The sequence below is a fragment of the Uloborus diversus genome, chromosome 2 (genome assembly GCF_026930045.1).
Source record: "Uloborus diversus isolate 005 chromosome 2, Udiv.v.3.1, whole genome shotgun sequence".
Lineage (NCBI taxonomy): Eukaryota > Metazoa > Arthropoda > Arachnida > Araneae > Uloboridae > Uloborus > Uloborus diversus.
The window spans coordinates 173412543-173431782 of NC_072732.1; the positions used below are offsets into that span (position 1 = coordinate 173412543).

Here is a 19240-nt window from a genome sequence, read left to right on the forward strand (position 1 = left end):
GTTTTGTTCATTGTTTTTATGAACGATATTCACAAAAATATTTCTGGGAACATGAATTGTTTTGCTGATGATGTCAAAGTTATGGGGACTGTAGAAAATGAAGAACAAGCAAAACAGCTGCAAGAGGATCTAGATCACATTACGGAATGGGATGATAAATGGGGTATGGATGTTAATGTTGGGAAATGTCAAGTGCTACATTTAGGGCATGGAAATAAGTGTACAAGTTATTATTTGCAAGGTTCAGTCATTAGTCACACAGACAAAGTTACTGATCTGGGGGTCTTAATAAGTCAGGATTTAAAGTTTAGCCAACACTGCAGCATTGCTAGTAACAACGCCAATAAGATGCTCGGGTTTATCAATAGATCTATTTCAAACAAATCTAAAGAAGTTCTTCTGCCCTTATATAGAAGTTTGGTAAGATCTCATTTGGAGTATGCTGTTCAGTTTTGGTCTCCTTATCTTAAGAAAGACATTAATGTATTGGAAAGGGTTCAAAGGCGAGCTACAAGGCTAATAAATGGACTTTCTCACTTAGACTATGATTCCAGACTTAGAAGGCTAAAAATGTACAGTCTTGAGCAAAGAAGAGACCGAAAGGACATGATTCAGTTGTTTAAATTTATTAAAATGAAAGATGTTACAGGGCTGAAGTTTAGCACTGAAAACAGGACAAGGAGTCATTGTTTTAAGCTATTTAAATCTCAGGCTAACATGGATGTTAGGAAAAATTATTTTAGCAGGGTAGTGGAACCTTGGAACAGTTTACCGGAAGAGGTGGTAATGAGCAAGGGAGTAGATAGTTTTAAGAGGGCCATTGATCTTCACTGGGGATTGTAAATTGACTAGGACCAGTCTAGCTGGGCCCAGAGCCTGTTGCTGGTCGTCACTTTTGTATTTGTATTTAATTAAAATGTGGTATTTATAAATAACGTCTAATAGGGTCTTTTTTTTTCACATTTTGTGCAACATATTGAATAATATGAGTGTAATGGTAGCTAAAGAATGTCATTTCATGTCTATAGGCTCTAATTATTTTCAAAAACTGCATTTAAAAGGTCATAAATAAGTTTCCTATGCTCTAACTAGGAAAACATTTGCTAACAAATAAAGGAACCTATTTCATGGAAATTCACTTATTGCAGTATCATTTGGAATGGATTAACTGCGATAAACGAGGGTTGACTGCAGACAGTGACAGATCCACAGAGGGGGCGATCACCCCCAAAAAAAAAAGAGATTTGTAAATTCAAAAAATTTCTGGGAAAAGGTCACCAAACTCTCACCCCCTCCTCCCCCAACACATCACGAAAAATCGCCTACAACTGTATTTTTACGAATTTATTCCAAAAATTTTCCAGGGGTGAGTCCCACAGCTCCCTCTCTGCAATATCATTCAAGATTGTCAAAAATTTTGAATTTTCGGAGCTTTAATTTCGAAAAATTGCTAGAATTGAAATTTTTTATTTGAAAATGTTAATGAGGACCTTCAATTACATTTTTAAAACTTCAATTCCGGGGGAGAGTCCTCGATCTCGAGTCCTTCTTCTAACATCAATGAAGACCCACTAACATGATGTTTTTGAAGTTTCAATACTGAAAAGTTGAGCGATAATTCCTGACTCTATCCCTTCCCTTATAGCTACGAAAGATGGCTAACCATTGCATTTCAAGGCACCAATTTCGAACAATTTCTGATTTAAAAATCTTAACCCCGTTCCTTCCCCTCACGTCATAAAAGATGGCTTACAACTGTGTTTTTGAGACTTCAGTTTCGAAAAATTTCCGGACAGGAGCCCCCATGCTCTTCTTTCCTCATCTTTCAACATCATTCAAAGATTGTTTAAAACAGCGGTTTTAGAACTCCTACACTGAAAAGTTTCGGTGAAAAAGTTCCAAACTCCATGTCTTCTGCTAAGTCATCAAAAATGGCCTACATTTGCATTTTTAGGACTTCAATTCAAAAAATGTTTCCGGGAGAAGCCCCCGAACCCCTTGGTTTTTAGCATTACTAATTAATTAGTAATTTTAATTAAAATTGTGTTTTTGAACCTCTAATATCATAAAACGACTGGGGAGAATTCCTGAATCTCATCCTTTCCCTTCAAGACAATAAAGATAACAAACAGTTGTATTTTTGAAACTATACCTTTAAATTTCAAAAAAATTCAGGAAAGGGACCTCCAAATCTCCCTTCCCCTTATTAACCAGCAAAGTCTAAAAATGCGTTCCTAACAAAAATTTTCGGGGGAGAGCCTGCAAACACTCATACTTATGCGCGAATATTAAACAACTCAATCAACAAACAAATCCATAACTATCTTCAAATTTTATTTACAAACACAATTTTTGTATTTTATTACGTTCGGTACGAAAACTGGTAAAAAAAGGAATCAACTCTACAACCTTTTTTATAAGGAAAAAAGTACAATTGAGGACCTGAACAGCTACTTAAAAAACTTCACGCATCCTCAAACAAATCAAAAGTTGAAAGGTTTAATTTAGATAATAAATCCAGAATATTAGTAGAAACTTTTTTTTTCTTTCAATTTTTTATTCTTGGTACTCGAAACACTTTTCGAATTCACACGAAATTTTCACTCAAATTCTTTGGACAAGACACATTATTTAAAAAAAAATCTTAAAAAAAAAACATGCTTTAGTTCTTAAACTTTTTTAAAATTTCATTTTCATTAGTCCCCCCCCCTCTAGGCATTACTCAATCATCCCTCCCAACAGAATCGTCTGGATCCACCATTGACTGCAGATCCATCACTAATGACATACATAAAATTATAAAGGCATTCATATATAACTAAACTATTAAATCAAGACACAAAAGCAGTATAGATAAGGAAGAGAATAAGTGAAAAACTTACATAATGAACAATGGCTTCTAATTTTTTTACCAATTGTTCACGAGGCAAATGTTCAGCAAGATACAAGTGTTTTACAGGAGACACTGGGTCAGAACAGATCAACAGCTCTGGTATACTAGAAAGAAATCGCTTTAATCTGTAATTTTGCTTCATTAAACTAAAATTTTAGCATACAGTGGAAAAGGCTTTCAAAGCATAAACAAAAAATCTTGAAATTCAATTCTTGATTTCACATTAACAGAATTTATTAAATCATTCTGCAACACAAGGTAAATCACGAATATTTGACCCTTACACTAGTGCACTACTGCCATGGGCAAGTAAAGGGCAATAACTGCAATTTTTTTTTTTTTTTTTTTGTATTTTTGTCATCTTTTGTACATTAGCTTTATTGTACGAGCTTGCTTATTCACATTTATTTTCTGGGGACAGGAAAAATAAAGTTATTAACATTGAGAAAATTACAGCATAAATTTAATATTCTGGTACCTTTTGACAATTGCAATTTTAACTTTTTCAAGAAATCTTGGTAACTAGCGGAACATTGCTTAGGAGCTGTTAGTTTTGGGCAATGAAGAAATAATGTAGCTTTCAACACATAATATTTTAAAGAAAAAAAAAGGAATTTCAACTTCAAATTGGAGTACCCTGGAAACTTAAGAACATAAACATTAGCCATTTGTATATTTATATTTGAAAAATACTTATCAATGTATTAAATAATTGTTCAAATGTCAATAGAAAACTGTTCAAATGTCATTTGACTGAAGATTATCTAATATACTTACTTTAGGAGTTTGTCATGCATATAAACACAATTTTCTTTTAAATCTTCTATAATTCCTAAATAAGAAAAAGAAAATCAATTCATATAAAATAATAGAAAAAATTATCATTTGATTCATTTGGGTTCAGTTAAAATTGGTGAAGATAAAATTATACATTTATTTTACACAACAGCTTAAGTATAGATATCCCTTCAATTTTTAATAACTTTAAAGAATCATCCCCCCCCCTTGCGCATTGCGTGTACAGAGATCTAGCCTTGAGGACTAATAAATTGACTAGGACCAGCCTAGTTGGACCCAGTGCTGTTGCTGGTTGTCACATTTTTACTTATAGGAATCATTTATTAAATTTCAACATTTTAAGCGTATTTGATCTGATTCACTATGGAAAACAATGTAATAAATGCTGGATGTTTATTAGAGGTTTGCGTACATATGAATGCAGCAAATTGAGTGTAAATATGTTGTTTTAGAATATGTTTTCAAATATGATTTTTAAAAAAGAATAGTTTTAAAAAATAAGCCGGAAAAAGAGGATTACTATGGGAAAAATATTCTTGCAATTTATTCATGCTTGAAAATTTGCAAATATCAATTTTTATTAAAAACAACATTGATATTACCTGGGTTAGATTCTAAGATACTCAACGCAGCAATAGCTACTCCTGCTTGAAGTGGAGGTAAAGATGCTGAGAAGCAGTAACCAAGACCAGACAAGCGCTGAAACAAATGAATCAAGGAATGAAGCAAGAGAGGAGGATAAATCATGTCGGCAACATCAAAATAGCTTGCTATCAGATATAAAGTTCCATTATTTGATCACGACATAAAACTCTCACTTCAAAATTTTTAAAGTTCATTCTGGCTAAGAATACAATTTATTTATATTAATTTATGCAGTAATACTTTGTGAGTCCTCTTTAATTCAAAACAAAGGAATTATGCTTTTGAAACCAACACATGCATAAATTACATATTTCTTTAAATTTGTTAAAACTTTCTTTCATCTCCTCTCTTCATCAGAAGAAAACATGGATTCTACATAAGCTTAGGGTTGGCAAGTTTAACCACAGGTGGGAAAAAACTGCTGTTTTTCACCTGGAGAAATAGGGTTTTGACAAAGTGGCAAAAATAGAATTTCAACTGAAAACTTATGGACACAGTTTTTCAATTTTTCCCCCCTCAGCAATTTGATAAAAGACATTAGATATACAGTAGAGTCTCGAAAATCCGAGGTAATTGGGACTCATGCTACCTCGGTTATTGAAAACTCGGATTATCTGAAAAATATTTAAATATTTCATGATTAAAGTTTTACACAATTCATACATACAACGTAGCTACGTGTATCTTTTCTTCCTTGTCCAAAAAAAAAAAAAAGAAAGTATCATCTTTACAAAAAATTTATCACTTTTATTCTAACATGAATTTAAATTTTGATTACTCTTAAAAGAATTTTGACTTTTTTTTTTTCACAATGACTAAGTACTTATGTGTAAATATGTAGACAACTAAAAAATTCATTTTAAAGCTCCCTGAATTCATATCAGCGAGTTTTGTCTTGATGTCTGTATCAACGTATGGGCGTACAGCACCAAGTTTTACCCTTCCTTTTTCCAGGGGCGGCATTTCAACATTTCATTTGGGGGGTCGAATTTTTTAAACATGAATTTTCTCAATGTGGAATAAAATGCGAGTACATTTTTTTTAAGCAACGTCATTAAAGAAATTCAAATTTTAATATCCATACTTTAAATTTATTTTATAGTCAGCTATAACAGAAAAGATCTTTATACTACCGTTTCTAAAGTAAATTTTTAATGCACGAGTTTTGGAATCCAGAAGAAGAGGAAATCTTGGTACTATGTTCCATCAATATCCAGCGGCATGCTCTTGGCAGTATAGCTGAAGATGAAAGTCTCGCTTGTCCCATCATGCACCAAAAAAAAAAAAATCTCTAACCTTCTGAGACACAAAAATAATCTTTCACAGAAAACTGAGTTGATTGGAATCGGTGAAAAAATAATTGAAGCTACAAAGTCATGTTAGAAAACGCATCTTTAAAATTTTTCTCTTTACAAAAAAAACCATGCAAGTTTGAAATTTGTGCTCCAGTCTTCATTTTTCATCACTGAAGTACACTGGCTCTTCGCAAAACAATTCTTTTTGCTTCGTTCAACAACTTTTACTTGTAACTGAAATATTTTATTTATCTTGTTCAATAACCTGCACATATAATATTGAAAGATTTATCACTAAATCTTGTGTTAATTTCATTAGAAACTGAATGAATCTATTATTTGATACAAAATATTGAGTCAATCATTTGACTTTGCATCATCGTGTGGATTTTTGTCACTTTTTTATTTATTTATTTTTTAATATGTCCAATAAATCCAAATTAACAAGAAGCTCTTAATAGGAGCTCGATCAAGAGTTCTAGCTTTAACTTTTGAAGACCATTTTGTACCTCATTCAGCAAAAGTATCTGTTATGCACGAATATTTTTCAAAAATAACGTGTCTTTTGTAAGAAGTTTCCATGAAAGTATACGATGTATTGAATTGCTAAATATGCCTCTTAACAGGAGGAATCAATGTTCACTCACTAATTGAACGTATATTTAAAATATGAGCGCAACAATGAACTCAAAATACCAAGAAACTTCTCGTAAAAATCGGGCCAGTTACACTGCACTACCTGTAAAATGCAGTCGTACATTAGAAGCAGAAGCATCATCTTAACACTACACTTACAAGTATGAGGCATATAAACCATATGAGGAAATTTCTTCTTTAGTTGAAACAAATTTATTCTTCATCTATTTTTTTATTATGAAAGTTCTGGAAATGATTCATGAATTTCAAAGCTTTTATCCAAATAGCGAAAAACACTTGCTCGTGGCTGGACAGGTCTCGAGTTTTATCAACTTTTACTAAAGATCATCTGCAGATTTTTTTTTTTTTACTTCCTATTGCATATGATCACTGATTTGCGCGTTAGGTAAATTGAATTTCCTGATTTCTTAATATTCCGCGCAAAATATTTGGGGATGCAAACGCCCCCTCTTGCTCCTCCTATTTGCCGCTCCTGCCTTTTTCAAAAAAAAAAAAAAAATTGCAAAAACATTCTTGATTCTGGAAGAACAATTTTAATTTCAAGTTTTTTCATGTACTACGTTGATCTTTAATGTATGATCCATTCAATTCACTTGTAGTTCATGAATGTTTCATGCCATTTAGCAAATGTTGTTGATGTTGATACTGACCTCTCAAGACTTTTTATTACTTTAATAAATTTAGTTAAAAATTTTACAGATGTAAAAGTTATCAATTTTCAGATTTTAATGTAAAACATTTTAAAGCACTAAAAATCCAAATTGAAGTATATATAAATCACCTTGAATTAAGCAGAAACCTTGCACTTTCAAGACTGATTTTCAAGGCTCTACTGTACTTTTAAAATAATTCTGATTGAGCTTTTATTCATTTTCTAGTTTAAAATAAATGCAATATTTAATTTCTTTCAAGAGTTAAATATTTTGATTTTTTGATTTTAATAGTTTAATCATAAAACCAAAATTTATGATTGCTACTTTAAGACACGAAAAAATTGATAACTTTTATATAAAGGTAATTGTCTTTGTGGACAAGAGACATACATATGATGGATTACTTTCCTAATATATCCATTTCCCCAATAAAGGAGAAAAAGGAATTATTGCTCAAATGAAGAAAAAAAGGTCCTAATATTTTTTCACATTTTTTGACTATTTTCTGTCAAAATTAAATAGCATAAAAGTTTAAATGGAATCAGAGGTGGAAACAATTTGACAAATTTTAATAAATTTACTACCCTTAAAGATATAATTTTTTCGAATCTTAAAAGAGTTGGACTTGTAAAAATATTTAGTACATTGTTATGTTTTAGTGGAGATTTAGAATCATTGCAATTACTATTGCAGTGAAATCATGTTGCAACAAAATTCAAGCGACCACAAATTTCATTGAAATGGAATTCAAGCAAAGTAAAGAAAATTAAATCAGCACTGAAAATTTATTTTGCTTTATTGGTATGCTGTGTTGTAACAGGATTTCAGGACTGTCATTTAAGGGGGTCAGCCACTCCCCATGGCTTTGCAAAATTAATGCTTTTTCACATGACATCCCCTCAGAGCAGAGAGATATCTAATCCATACTTGTCCACCTTCGAAGAAACAAAAACAGGAGATTCCTCTAGAGGTATATAGGTGATTCACCAGCGACATATCTTCACAACAAAATTATTAAATTATGCTTTTAAATAACATGAATACAAAATGTAAAGTGAAATTGGGATTTTTTGCAGATGCAAGCAAATTGCAAGACAAACATACTGCAAAGGAAAAAACCAAATAATAAGGAATGAATTTGCTTCAAGTTTTGTACATTCCCCAGTTTCTACCAAAAAAGTTGCTGCAAAAATTTAATTACTAAAATCCGGGAAAAAAAAATCAATATATGATGAAAATAAAATATAAAATAAGTAGGTATAGGGTAGCACATGTCAAAATTACTTCAAACTTTCAAAATAATTGAAATATTTTCAAGATGCAAAAGGATTGAAATCTGCTGCAATTTTCGGCAAAGAACTTGCTTCATTGAACATGCAATGTGGAAAGCTTCCAAAAAATTAATTTTTACTAAATGAGCTATTAATTGGAAAAATTCTTATTCCCTGGCATTGGTAGACTAGAAAAGGCGCCATCTATTGATAAGAAAATGAAACTTTTGATGATTGACAGAAAAAACTGCAAAAATGGAAGAAAATCCTAAAAAACGGGAAATTGGGAGATGGAAACAAAAAATAGGAGTCTCCCGTTAAAAACAGATTTGGCAAGTATGCTAATCTCAGGAATAACAAAGTAAGCTATCCTACATTTGCTTTCAGAGGACAACAAGTGAGCACGTTTATTGTTGTTAGCTAATAAAATTTACATTGAGTACACAGCCCCTCCCCCTTTGGAAAAATTCGAAATAACGGGCCTGATTGGTTTACGATTCCAATTGATCTTGCAGGAAGGAGTTATTGCTAAATTTAACACACTTACTTGATGATCAACAATAAAAGATGTTCCAACACAAAATCCTCCAAAACTTGGTATTGCTGCTTCTAGAGTTGCAGTTATGAGATCAATTTCATGCCTAGGTATGTTAAAATGCTCTGTCACTCCACGGCCGGTGGAGCCTAACACACCAAAAGAGCAGGCTTCATCAATGAAAAGGCGCACCTTGTATTTATTTTTCAATTCAACCTAAAACAGAATGAAATTGTTGTTGAAAGAGTTTTTACTGATATAAATTTGCTAACATTGAAATAGAATTAGCATACAACATATGTTTTTGAAAAAAAAAGTAAACCCATTTTAATCTTAAAAATGAGTAGCTTACAATGATGTAACATTGAAGAGTATAACTTTATGCAAAGCATGTGTTTATTTTAAAAATGAATTTACACAGTATGTCATCATAACACTGAGCATTCCTTCAGTATTTAATATGCTATGTTCATAAATAATGAAAGGGTGGTGGTATTATGAAATGAGGTAAATATTCTTACCAGCAATTGTTTTTTTTTTGTCCTGTTCTATGCACCAGTTACTGGTTGCCAAGGCCTTTTGAGACCAAATTGTAAATTAGAAATGGTTTACATTATTGTACAAATTCAAACACTGAAAGGACTATGTCATATTTTTCAATGAATCTTCTGGACAACAAATTGAAAAAAAAAAACAAAGACTTAAATTAATATTTTTACATAAAATCATAATACAATTTTCAAAGTAATACACTTGAGCATCAAAAATTCAAGAGCACTCCTATGAAGTTTTAAAAAACTACTCAACTGCTACAATAGAACAGATACATTTCGTAAAATAAATAATTACATAGTAAGAGTAAAGAAATGAAATGACAGCAAAGTCCAAAATCTGAACGCAATCGATACCATGAAAACTGATATGGATTTCACCACATGAGAAATCAGAATAAGCAAAAATAAATATAAAATTTAACTAAAAATTTTTATAGTAAAAAAAAACTTGTCAAATGAAACAAATGGATAAATTGGTCTCTCAATAAGGAACATATCAAACAGTGTTTGTATTTTGCAGAAAGAGTAAAAAACAAGTTTTGTCCCAGGAAAAATATACGAAGCTCTCAAAGCCAAAAATCAGTGATTTTTTAAAACCAGTTTAAGTCAGTTTTTTGTAACAGAAATTAACTCAATTTTCTTTGTGCAAAGTTGGTATAGTTTTCAGAAGTCCATTCTTTTTTCCTCACTTTAATGCTGTATAATAATTCCCTGCAGATCACAAACAGTACTGTAAATATTTTTAATTTTTCTAATGTTCAATAAACAATACACGCTAATTTTGTTAAAAAATGCAATTACATATTGCATTGTTATATACATACATATTGCGCAGCTACTTTATTTGATTAAATAGCACACTATTTTGGTAAACTATTTTTTTGGTTATATTAAAACCCGAACAATTTAAAAATCCAAACTTCAATGATCCCAATTAGTTCGGATTTATGACGCTCTGCTGTAGTCGAGTTAAAAAAAAAAAAAAAAAGAAAAAAAAAAGAAATTTCAAAGAATCATTCTGAATATAGGCTTTTGCGAAAGCTTACGATTTTTACTTTCAGCTTATAAGTAAGAAAATCTATCATTTTTACCTATGTAACAAGGCTTCAAGGTTTGCTAAAATTCTCCCACTTTTTTCCAGGGCTGCAGAGTTGGAGGGAAAGTGACTGGTGTCGACTTCGACTCTGGAAACTTTAGTCTTTATCACAGACTCCTTTACCCCCAAAATGACTCTGACTCTTGGAATTTTAAACCTTTGACTCCCGACTCCTTTACCTCGAAATCAGCCTGACTCCACAGCCCTGGTATTTTCAACTGCTTGGAGGTAAATGCATATTATCACATTATGAAAACATGAATACAACACATCAAGGGCGCCCATATAGAGGGACTCAAGCCCCCCTTTAGAAATTAGAACTTCCTTGCTTTTAGTACTTTTTTCTTTGCAAAAATGTCAAACTTTAATAACTCTAATCTGTAATGAAATTGATGTCTATGGTGCAAATATCCTGCTAAACCATGGGGAAAATATCTGAGCCCCCCTTAAAATTTTGCATATGGGCGCCCATGCAACACATTAGATACTATCTACGAACAAGAACATAATGCATGTAACATATGTTTACCATTCTAGGTAAGTTACAAATGTCTCCATAATTGAGATAAATGCCTTCCAGCACTAAAAACCTTCTGGTCACTTTGGCTCGACGAGGGTTCTAAAAATAGAAGGAAAAATACAAATCAAGCAACAAAACATGAGAGAAACAACAGGCAAGTGTTGTAAATTTGAAATAACAAAAAGATAAAACTTACAATTTGATCTTTTTTTTCCTGTTCTTTCAAGAGCCGTTCCAAATCATTTGGATCATTATGCTTAAAAAAGTAAACTTCACTACGGGAACCAACTAGACCCTTTTGGATGGAAAAATTTACTCCTTCATCAGCAAAAATTACATCACCATGTTTTGCATAGGCAGGAATAGCACTTGATATAGTAGAAAAACCATATGAATACAGAACAGCTTCTTCAACATTCATAAATTCAGCTAGTTTTGCTTCCAATTCTAAGTGAATATCTACAAAGAGAAAAAATTCAATATCTGTATTGCATAAAATCTTTATACCAAATACTAACTATTCATTCAATAATAATAAAAAATTAACCTGCAGCAGAATCCTACTAGTCTGAACCAACTTTGTTTCAAAAAAATTGTGATTGAAGAATTTTACTGAAAAAAAAAAATTATATACTAAAAAAATACTTTTCAGCATGCATATTTTTTTTTCATGTACATAAAAGAAATTAATGGGCTAATTTAAGACTCATCTTTACATTTAACAAAAACATTTTTTCAAGCATGTATTTTAAATTAACGATTTTTGGGATTAAGAAATTGTCAGCTTTGTCTGTCAAAGTTATATTATGCTAACGTCTCACAAACAATATCTGCTGACGTTGCTGTTTTTACTCTATTCTATATTCATATCATCATGCAAAAACAATGGGGTTGTTTCCTTCAGTCAAAAATATTACTTTTAGTCATTAAAATTGATAGAATAAGCAAAAAAAAAAAAAAAATAGAGCGAGAAAAAACTTTTATTTTCCCAAAGCTTACTTTTTAATTAATTTTTTTAAATGTCCGATTTTGAAAATAAGGCGCGGTCTTTATGATAATGATGTACTTTGGCGCATCTGTCTATTGCGTCATTAAAATCAAGAAGCGAGTTAAATATTGCACTCTATGCTTGCTATCAACCATATCATTGACAGTAAATGAGAGTAAAGAAGGGAATTAAATATTATGCTCTGTGAATGACAACAGTGAATGGCATTTATCATTTGTGATGTCATTGGCAGAAGCGTAAACAATGAAAGCACATCAATTAAAGTAATTTTTAAAAGATATTAAACTTAGTCAAACTATTTAAAAAATGGTCAGATCCTATGTTTTTAAGCATGCTCTTTCAGAAAAAAATACTTTTAAAATTTTGGAAATGACCCCATTCCAGCACATTTGCAGTTTTAAAATGAGAGACAAGAACATTCTCTGGCTCACTATTTTCATCTTTCAATCATTCTACCTTGTAGCTAATTCTCCACTAAAGAAATAATTTTTAAAAACTAATTGGCTTCAGTAATACCAGACAATCTCTCAGTTAGCTTGTTCAGTTGCATCTTTATAGGCTGTGACACATTTATTTAAATTTTAATTAAGATGAAAGACGTTCTATTGCTTTTAAATCAAAGAATTCAACACATGTAAGAAGTAAATATTTGTAACATTTTTTTGCACACATTTTAGTTTTTTTGTTTTGTTTTGTTTGTCTGAACAATCATTTCTTCCAATTAGTTCGAATTAGAGGGGTTCTACTATGTATTCATAAACATATAGATACACACATATACATATATATGGCGAAAGAACTTTGATGAGTCGAAATGAATCTTTATTTGGGTCTAACAGAACAGAGAATTTCTGTTATTTATTTTTGATAAGCCTGATTTTGTGGAGTTGAAACATTTGATAGGCTGAATTTCATTTCAGGAACATCAGCAGATTTTCCATCCTAATGTAACTTCATCAGTCGAAATCTTTTTCTCTCCAAATGGTACAGCCATAAGGAAAGAAAACAGCTTCAATGCAAGGCGCCTTGACAAAGTGAATCTGACATAATTTTACAAAATGAGTTTAGCTTTTTACAAAAGAAAATAAACATTCCTTCCAGCACAGATCTGATGGATTATATTGAAGTTGATGACAGAATTTTAGTCACAGAGAACACTATTAACGTAGGTATTTGATTGTACTCAAGGAAAAATAGAAAAAATGATTCTGGTGATAAAGAGAAGGAAGAACTTGAGTCGAAATTTACCTTCTATTTAAGATGGAGGAAGAGCAGCATATGTATTGCATATTTTTTTGAATCCTGTTTGAATGATCCTGATCCCTCCTTTGAGGCATTAAAGGTATTCAAGGACTCTTGGATAAATGAACAAATTTCTGTTCAGAAGCAATAACTGATTACAGAGTAAAACAAAAACATCTTTTTTTGAAGGGGGAGGGGGATAAGTAAAAATTATTATCTTGATCTTTCAGCATAAAAATGTAATTTGTTTTCCAACCTATGCAAATTCATGAATTTACTAAATTATATTACAGGTTAATTATGTCAAGTTAAGAGTCGATCTAAAAGTGAGGTTCCCATCAATTTTAAATATACAGCAGTTAATTTTTATCGAAATTTACATTGTTGGGAAAAAAAAACGTTTATCTATTTTTATACATAATTGCTATCTTTTTCTGTGCATTATAGTTGACGGTATCCTAACTTCAATAACGAGTAGGAATTGCAATACCGGTATACTGAATACCGGTATTTTGAGCAATTCTGCAATACCGGTATTTGCTGAGGAAAATACCGGTATTTTCGATGGTATTTCGATTTTTAGCTAATAGCTAAAAATAATAAATAGTTTTAATTCAAGAATTTTCAATTTAACTTATTAAATATCTACTTATATTTTAAATGTACTGTAACGGATTCGGTGCGACTTCCACTTTCTTGAAATGAAGACACAGTTCTTGATAAAAACACAGGAAATTTATTTACACTATGTACAGGAAAGATCTTCAACAACTGCTAAATTATTCATCAGCAATAAAGCAATTATCACACAACACCGTAAACTCACCGTTTACACACGTATTTACTTCCAAATACGAAAACAACACAGCGAAATGCCTCGCTATAAACAGAGCAAAAATGCACTCAGTTCGAAAATCTCAATCGAAACTCCCCCGTTTATCCATCGCTAACGGCTTTTATAAACATCCAAGAATTTTCTACAACATTCTTTCTGCTTCGAGAAATGCGTAGACCGTTATCAAACTTTATCAATGAAAATAAAAAGAATAGGGGTTGTATACTTTAGCCATATGTTAAGGGGTTGTATATTCATTACGGGGAACTATTTACAGGTTACGTTCCTACAATAATTACTATTTATGAGATTTGTAACATTGCCCCCTTCCTAAGGACTGCACGTCCCGGGCAGTACAATCCCCAGAAAGGGTGCCAAACTTCTATCACAAGTTTACAAATATACACATTAATTAATAACTAACAGATACAGAAAACACAATAATAACAAGAAATATTACTAAACATTAAAAGCAAAAAAAATTATCTACAACTTTTATGTTATCAACCATGGTTGTTTACGTAATACTCATGAACTATGGCCATAGTATGGGGCTAACCGATCATAATGTACAACCCTAGGTTTTGCATTAGGTGATTTTTGGATCCTCACTACGACGTCATTTAGTCGGTTAACGACTTTGTAGGGTCCATCCCAATGCGACTGCAATTTGGGTGAAAGACCTTTCCGTCGGATGGGATTCCATAACCAAACCTTGTCGCCTTCGTTGAATTCATGTCCAGTAGACCTTGTGTCGTATCTGGTCTTCATCTTCTCCGCCGCGATGTTGATTCGCTCTCGTGCGAAGTTATGAACGTCTTCCAACCGGGCCTGGAGATCCTGGATGTACTCCTCAGGCGATGAAGGCGCATCCGGAGGACGACCGAAGACGAGATCACAAGGTAGCCGAAGCTCTCGTCCGAAGAGCATCTGAGATGGGGCAAATCCGGTAGTCTCGTGGACAGCACTGCGGTAGGCCAGCAGGAACAAAGGTAGCTTCTTGTCCCAATCCTGTTGATTTCTGGATACCATAAGTGAGAGATTATTCAGGATTGTGCGGTTAAATCTCTCCACCATGCCGTCCGATTGTGGGTGTAGTGGTGTTGTCCTAGTTTTCTCAATTCCAAGAATTTGACATAGGCCCTTAAACACAGCAGAGATGAAATTCCTCCCTTGATCGGAATGAATCTGCAAAGGTGTTCCGTATCTCGAGATCCAATGTTGGACTAGAGTCTCTGCTACGGTAGTAGCCTCTTGATCTGGAATGGGATATGCTTCCGGCCATTTGGTGAAGTAGTCGATGGAAACAAGAATGTATTTGTTCCCATCAGCAGTTCTTGGTAGAGGACCCAGGATGTCGATCCCAATTCGTTCGAAAGGAGCTCCAACGTTGTACAGATGTAGCTTCCCTCTGCTTCTCTTCTTCGGTCCTTTACGAGCAGCACAGGCGTCACAAGAATGGCACCACTTCTCCACGTCATCCTTCGCCTTGCTCCAGAAGAAGCGCTCCCGAACTTTATTGAGAGTTTTCAAGACACCAAAATGTCCTCCAGTCGCACTACTATGTATTTCTTTCAGAACATCTGAAATCCTGGATCGAGGAAGTAGTAACTGCCACCTAGATGTCTTGCCGTCGTCAGATTCCCATTTCCGGTGTAGCACGCCGTTCCGTAAATGGAGTGAGTTCCATAAAGCCCAGTATCTTTTTGTTGCAGGACTGAAGATGGAAACGTCCTGCCAGCTAGGTCGCCGACTGTCACTCTCCATGAACTCCAAAATTGGTTTTATGTCGGGGTCTTCAAGTTGATCTTTTCGAACTTGGTCGTCACTCCATGGATCAGGTTCTGAAGATGTTGGAGTCACTGTCACCTGATAGGCGGTAGGGCTAGTCGTTCCATACTGTTTCTCGATTCGGGAACAATAGTGGCAGTTCTCAGGACAGGGTCTCCTTGATAAAGCGTCAGCATTACCGTGAGATAACCCTTTTCGATGCTTGATCTCCATGTCATATTCCTGGAGCCGCTGTATCCATCTGGCTATCTGGCCTTCTGGATTCTTGAAGTTCAAAAGCCAAGTTAACGAGGCATGATCTGTCCGAAGCAGAAATTTTCGGCCGTAGAGGTAATGATGGAAGTGTTCTACAGCTTTCACTATGGCCAGCAACTCCTTTCTGGTGACGCAGTAATTTCGCTCCGACTTGGATAAGCATTTGCTCCAGTAAGCGATGACATGTTCATTTCCGTCAATTTCTTGGGATAAAACAGCTCCGATGCCCTCGTGGCTCGCATCAGTGTCCAGGATGAAGGATTTTTCAGGCTGAGGATAGGCGAGGATAGGCGTTGATGTTAAAGCCTCCTTCAGTCGTAGAAATGCATCTTCGCATTCTTTGGACCATTCAAACTTTTGCTTGCTCTCCGTCAGCATATGCAAAGGTCGTGCAATGTTGGAAAAACCCTTCACAAACTTCCTGTAGTACGTGCAGAGCCCCAGGAAACTTCGCAGCTGATGGATGTTTTCGGGACGATTCCAACTCCTGACCGCAGATACCTTCTCTGGATCGGTTTGCACACCCTCAGAAGAGATGATGTGACCAAGGTAGTTCACTTCCCGGCGGAACAAATTACATTTGGACGGGCTTAACTTCAGATTGGCTTCCTGAAGCTTTTGCAGCACCTTCCTAAGATTTGCCAGATGTTCTTCGAAGCTGCGTCCCACGATGATGATATCGTCTAAGTAGACCAGACAGGATTCGTAAGAAAGTCCTCTTAACACTGTCTCCATAAGACGCTCGAACGTAGCTGGTGCATTGCAGAGGCCGAAGGGCATCACTTTGAACTGCCATAAGCCTTGTCCGGTTGTAAACGCTGTTTTCTCTCGGTCATCAGGGTGTATCTCAACCTGCCAGTAGCCGCTCTTCAAGTCCAGGGTCGAAAACCACTTGTGTCCGGAAAGAGTGTCCAAGGTGTCGTCTATCCGTGGAAGAGGGTAACTGTCTTTCTTGGTGATTTCATTCAACCGTCGGTAATCGACACAAAATCTGGTGGAGCCATCTTTCTTTCGGACCAAGACGATGGGAGAGGCCCAAGGACTGGACGAGGGTTCGATTACATCATTCTCCTTCATTTCTTTCAGGAGGGTCTCAACCTCTTCCTTCTTGGCGAACGGTAGTCGTCTTGGATGCTGTTTAATAGGGGGGTGTTCTCCAGTGTAGATCCTATGCTGCGTTAAATTCGTACGGCCAACATCCTCCGATGTAGATGAAAACAGATGCTTGAAGTCATCCACCAATTGCTCCGCAGCAGTTCTTTGATCTTTCGATAAGGGTGCACTCCCAATTAACTTCGATGTCAAGGACTCAGAAGACACAGTCTCGTGGGAATTGATTCTTCTAATGATGCAGTTTACGGGAGTACAAGTTGCTAACACTTCGCCTTTCCGGATATTCCTTGGCCTTTCACTCACGTTGGCGACTCTCACAGGAATTACATCCTTGGAAAGGTCCACAAGCGTAGATGCCACCAGCACTCCTTTTGGGTTATTGCTTAAGTTGGGGTATTCAATGAGTCCAAATCTAAAACTATTGCTTTCTTCAATGGAGCCGGGTATTAATGATTCTGACCTTGAGGGAATTGATAAATCTGTTTGGGCAATTATTTGATGAGCGGATTTTACATCACTTTCTGCGGGAAAGACTGCTATGTCTTCTCTCGTCGAGTGCAGCTCGTTAGTCTTGAAATCGAGGTTGAAGTCATACTTCTTTAAAAAGTCCAATCCGAGAATGAAGGGGTCTATGATAGCAGCAACGAATGCGGTATGATGGTAAATGGCATTTCCAAACACAATTTCTAAGTTCACTTTACCTTCAATCTCGATCTTGTCACCTGTCACAGTTTGGAGGGTAACGCAGGGCGGCGTCCACAGAATGTTGAGTCCAAATTGACGAGCCACATCTGTTCTAATGATCGTAACATTGGCTCCAGTGTCAATAATCAGTTCGCAGGGAAACCCGTTTACATATGCGTAAACAAACAGTCCATTACTGCCGCCACTCGTCGATGAAATCTGGAAAACTTTAAGATGGGGCTCATTCCAATTTGGCGACCTCCGCCCCGCGAGATTGCCATGGCTTAGTTTTCCTGGACCTGCGAGGGAGAGGTGCTTTTCCCTCTGGCTTCTTGGCGAGCTTCACAGTTTCTTCGTAAGTGACCCTCGCCACCACATTTCCAGCACTTAAGTGATTGTCCATTTTGGTCCTTGGGAGCCGAAGTCCTTTTGAGGATTCCTGCAATTTCTTTTATTTGCTTTTCCAGTTCAGCAAAGCGTGACGAAACCGGATCAGGCTCATCAGTTTTCACGCCGCGGATTGAATGACGATCCTTGCGGGTTGCTTGCTGGGCGGCCTCCAACTTCATCGCATACACAACAGCAGAGTTCAGGTCTTTGACATCCGCCATCCGTAGAGCTTTCTGGATTTCCGGATCTCGAACCCCGTCGATGTAGTAGTTGAGTGCCAGGTTGTCCCGAACATCCGCAGGACAGTCGCAAAAAGCAAGATGAGACAGTCTCTCGACGTCCGCCGCTAGCTCTTGCAGGGTTTCCCCGGTTTTCTGGAAACGGGACTTCAACTGGAGTCGGCTGAAATCTTTCTGGCACTTCTCACCGAAGCGAAGCTCCAACGCAGCTGTGAGGGCGGCGAAATCCAGGCGCTGGCTGTCCGGAAGGGTCTGAAGAATGTCCGCTGCGTCACCTCTCAGGGATGCTGCAAGATGGCAGGCCTTGGTAGCAGAGTCCCATCCGTTCGCTTCCGCCACTATCATGAATTGAGTTTTGTAAACCTGCCACGAAGTTTTCCCATCAAATGTGGCAAGTTTAATGGACGGTCGAGCAACCGATGTGGGAGCGCCAAACTGTACAGAACTGCTTTCCGCGGTCGCCAATCTCCTTTCCATGTTTTTAATTTTCTCATCCACATGATTTTCAACTGTTGCGATACGGTTTTCTACTGTTTCAAGTTTTTCATCAAAAGCATCAACTCGATGCTCTATCTCATTAAATTTATTTTCCATCACAGTCTTTACCGAAGTAAGGTCGTTTTTAATTTCCTCTTGGTTAGAAGCTAAATCATTTTTCAGTACCATTAAATCACTTTTCAATTGTTCTTGATTAGCCGCAATGTCATTTTTTAATTGTTCTTGATTTGCAGTAAAACTTGCAGTCAAATCACTTTTTAATTGTTC

At 35.3% G+C, this 19240-nt stretch overlaps 1 protein-coding gene across 1 annotated transcript in view; it reads right to left on the reverse strand.

The window, feature by feature from the left end:
* The window catches only part of LOC129216157 (serine palmitoyltransferase 1-like), a 50139-nt gene that overhangs the window by 14633 nt on the left and 16266 nt on the right, over positions 1-19240 (reverse strand). The window contains exons 6-11 of the mRNA XM_054850324.1: positions 11114-11376; positions 10927-11016; positions 8760-8963; positions 4294-4390; positions 3671-3725; positions 2883-2997 (exon numbers count right to left, since the gene is read on the reverse strand). Coding sequence (XP_054706299.1) covers positions 2883-2997; positions 3671-3725; positions 4294-4390; positions 8760-8963; positions 10927-11016; positions 11114-11376 — 824 coding nt within the window. The remainder of the gene's footprint in view (positions 1-2882; positions 2998-3670; positions 3726-4293; positions 4391-8759; positions 8964-10926; positions 11017-11113; positions 11377-19240) is intronic.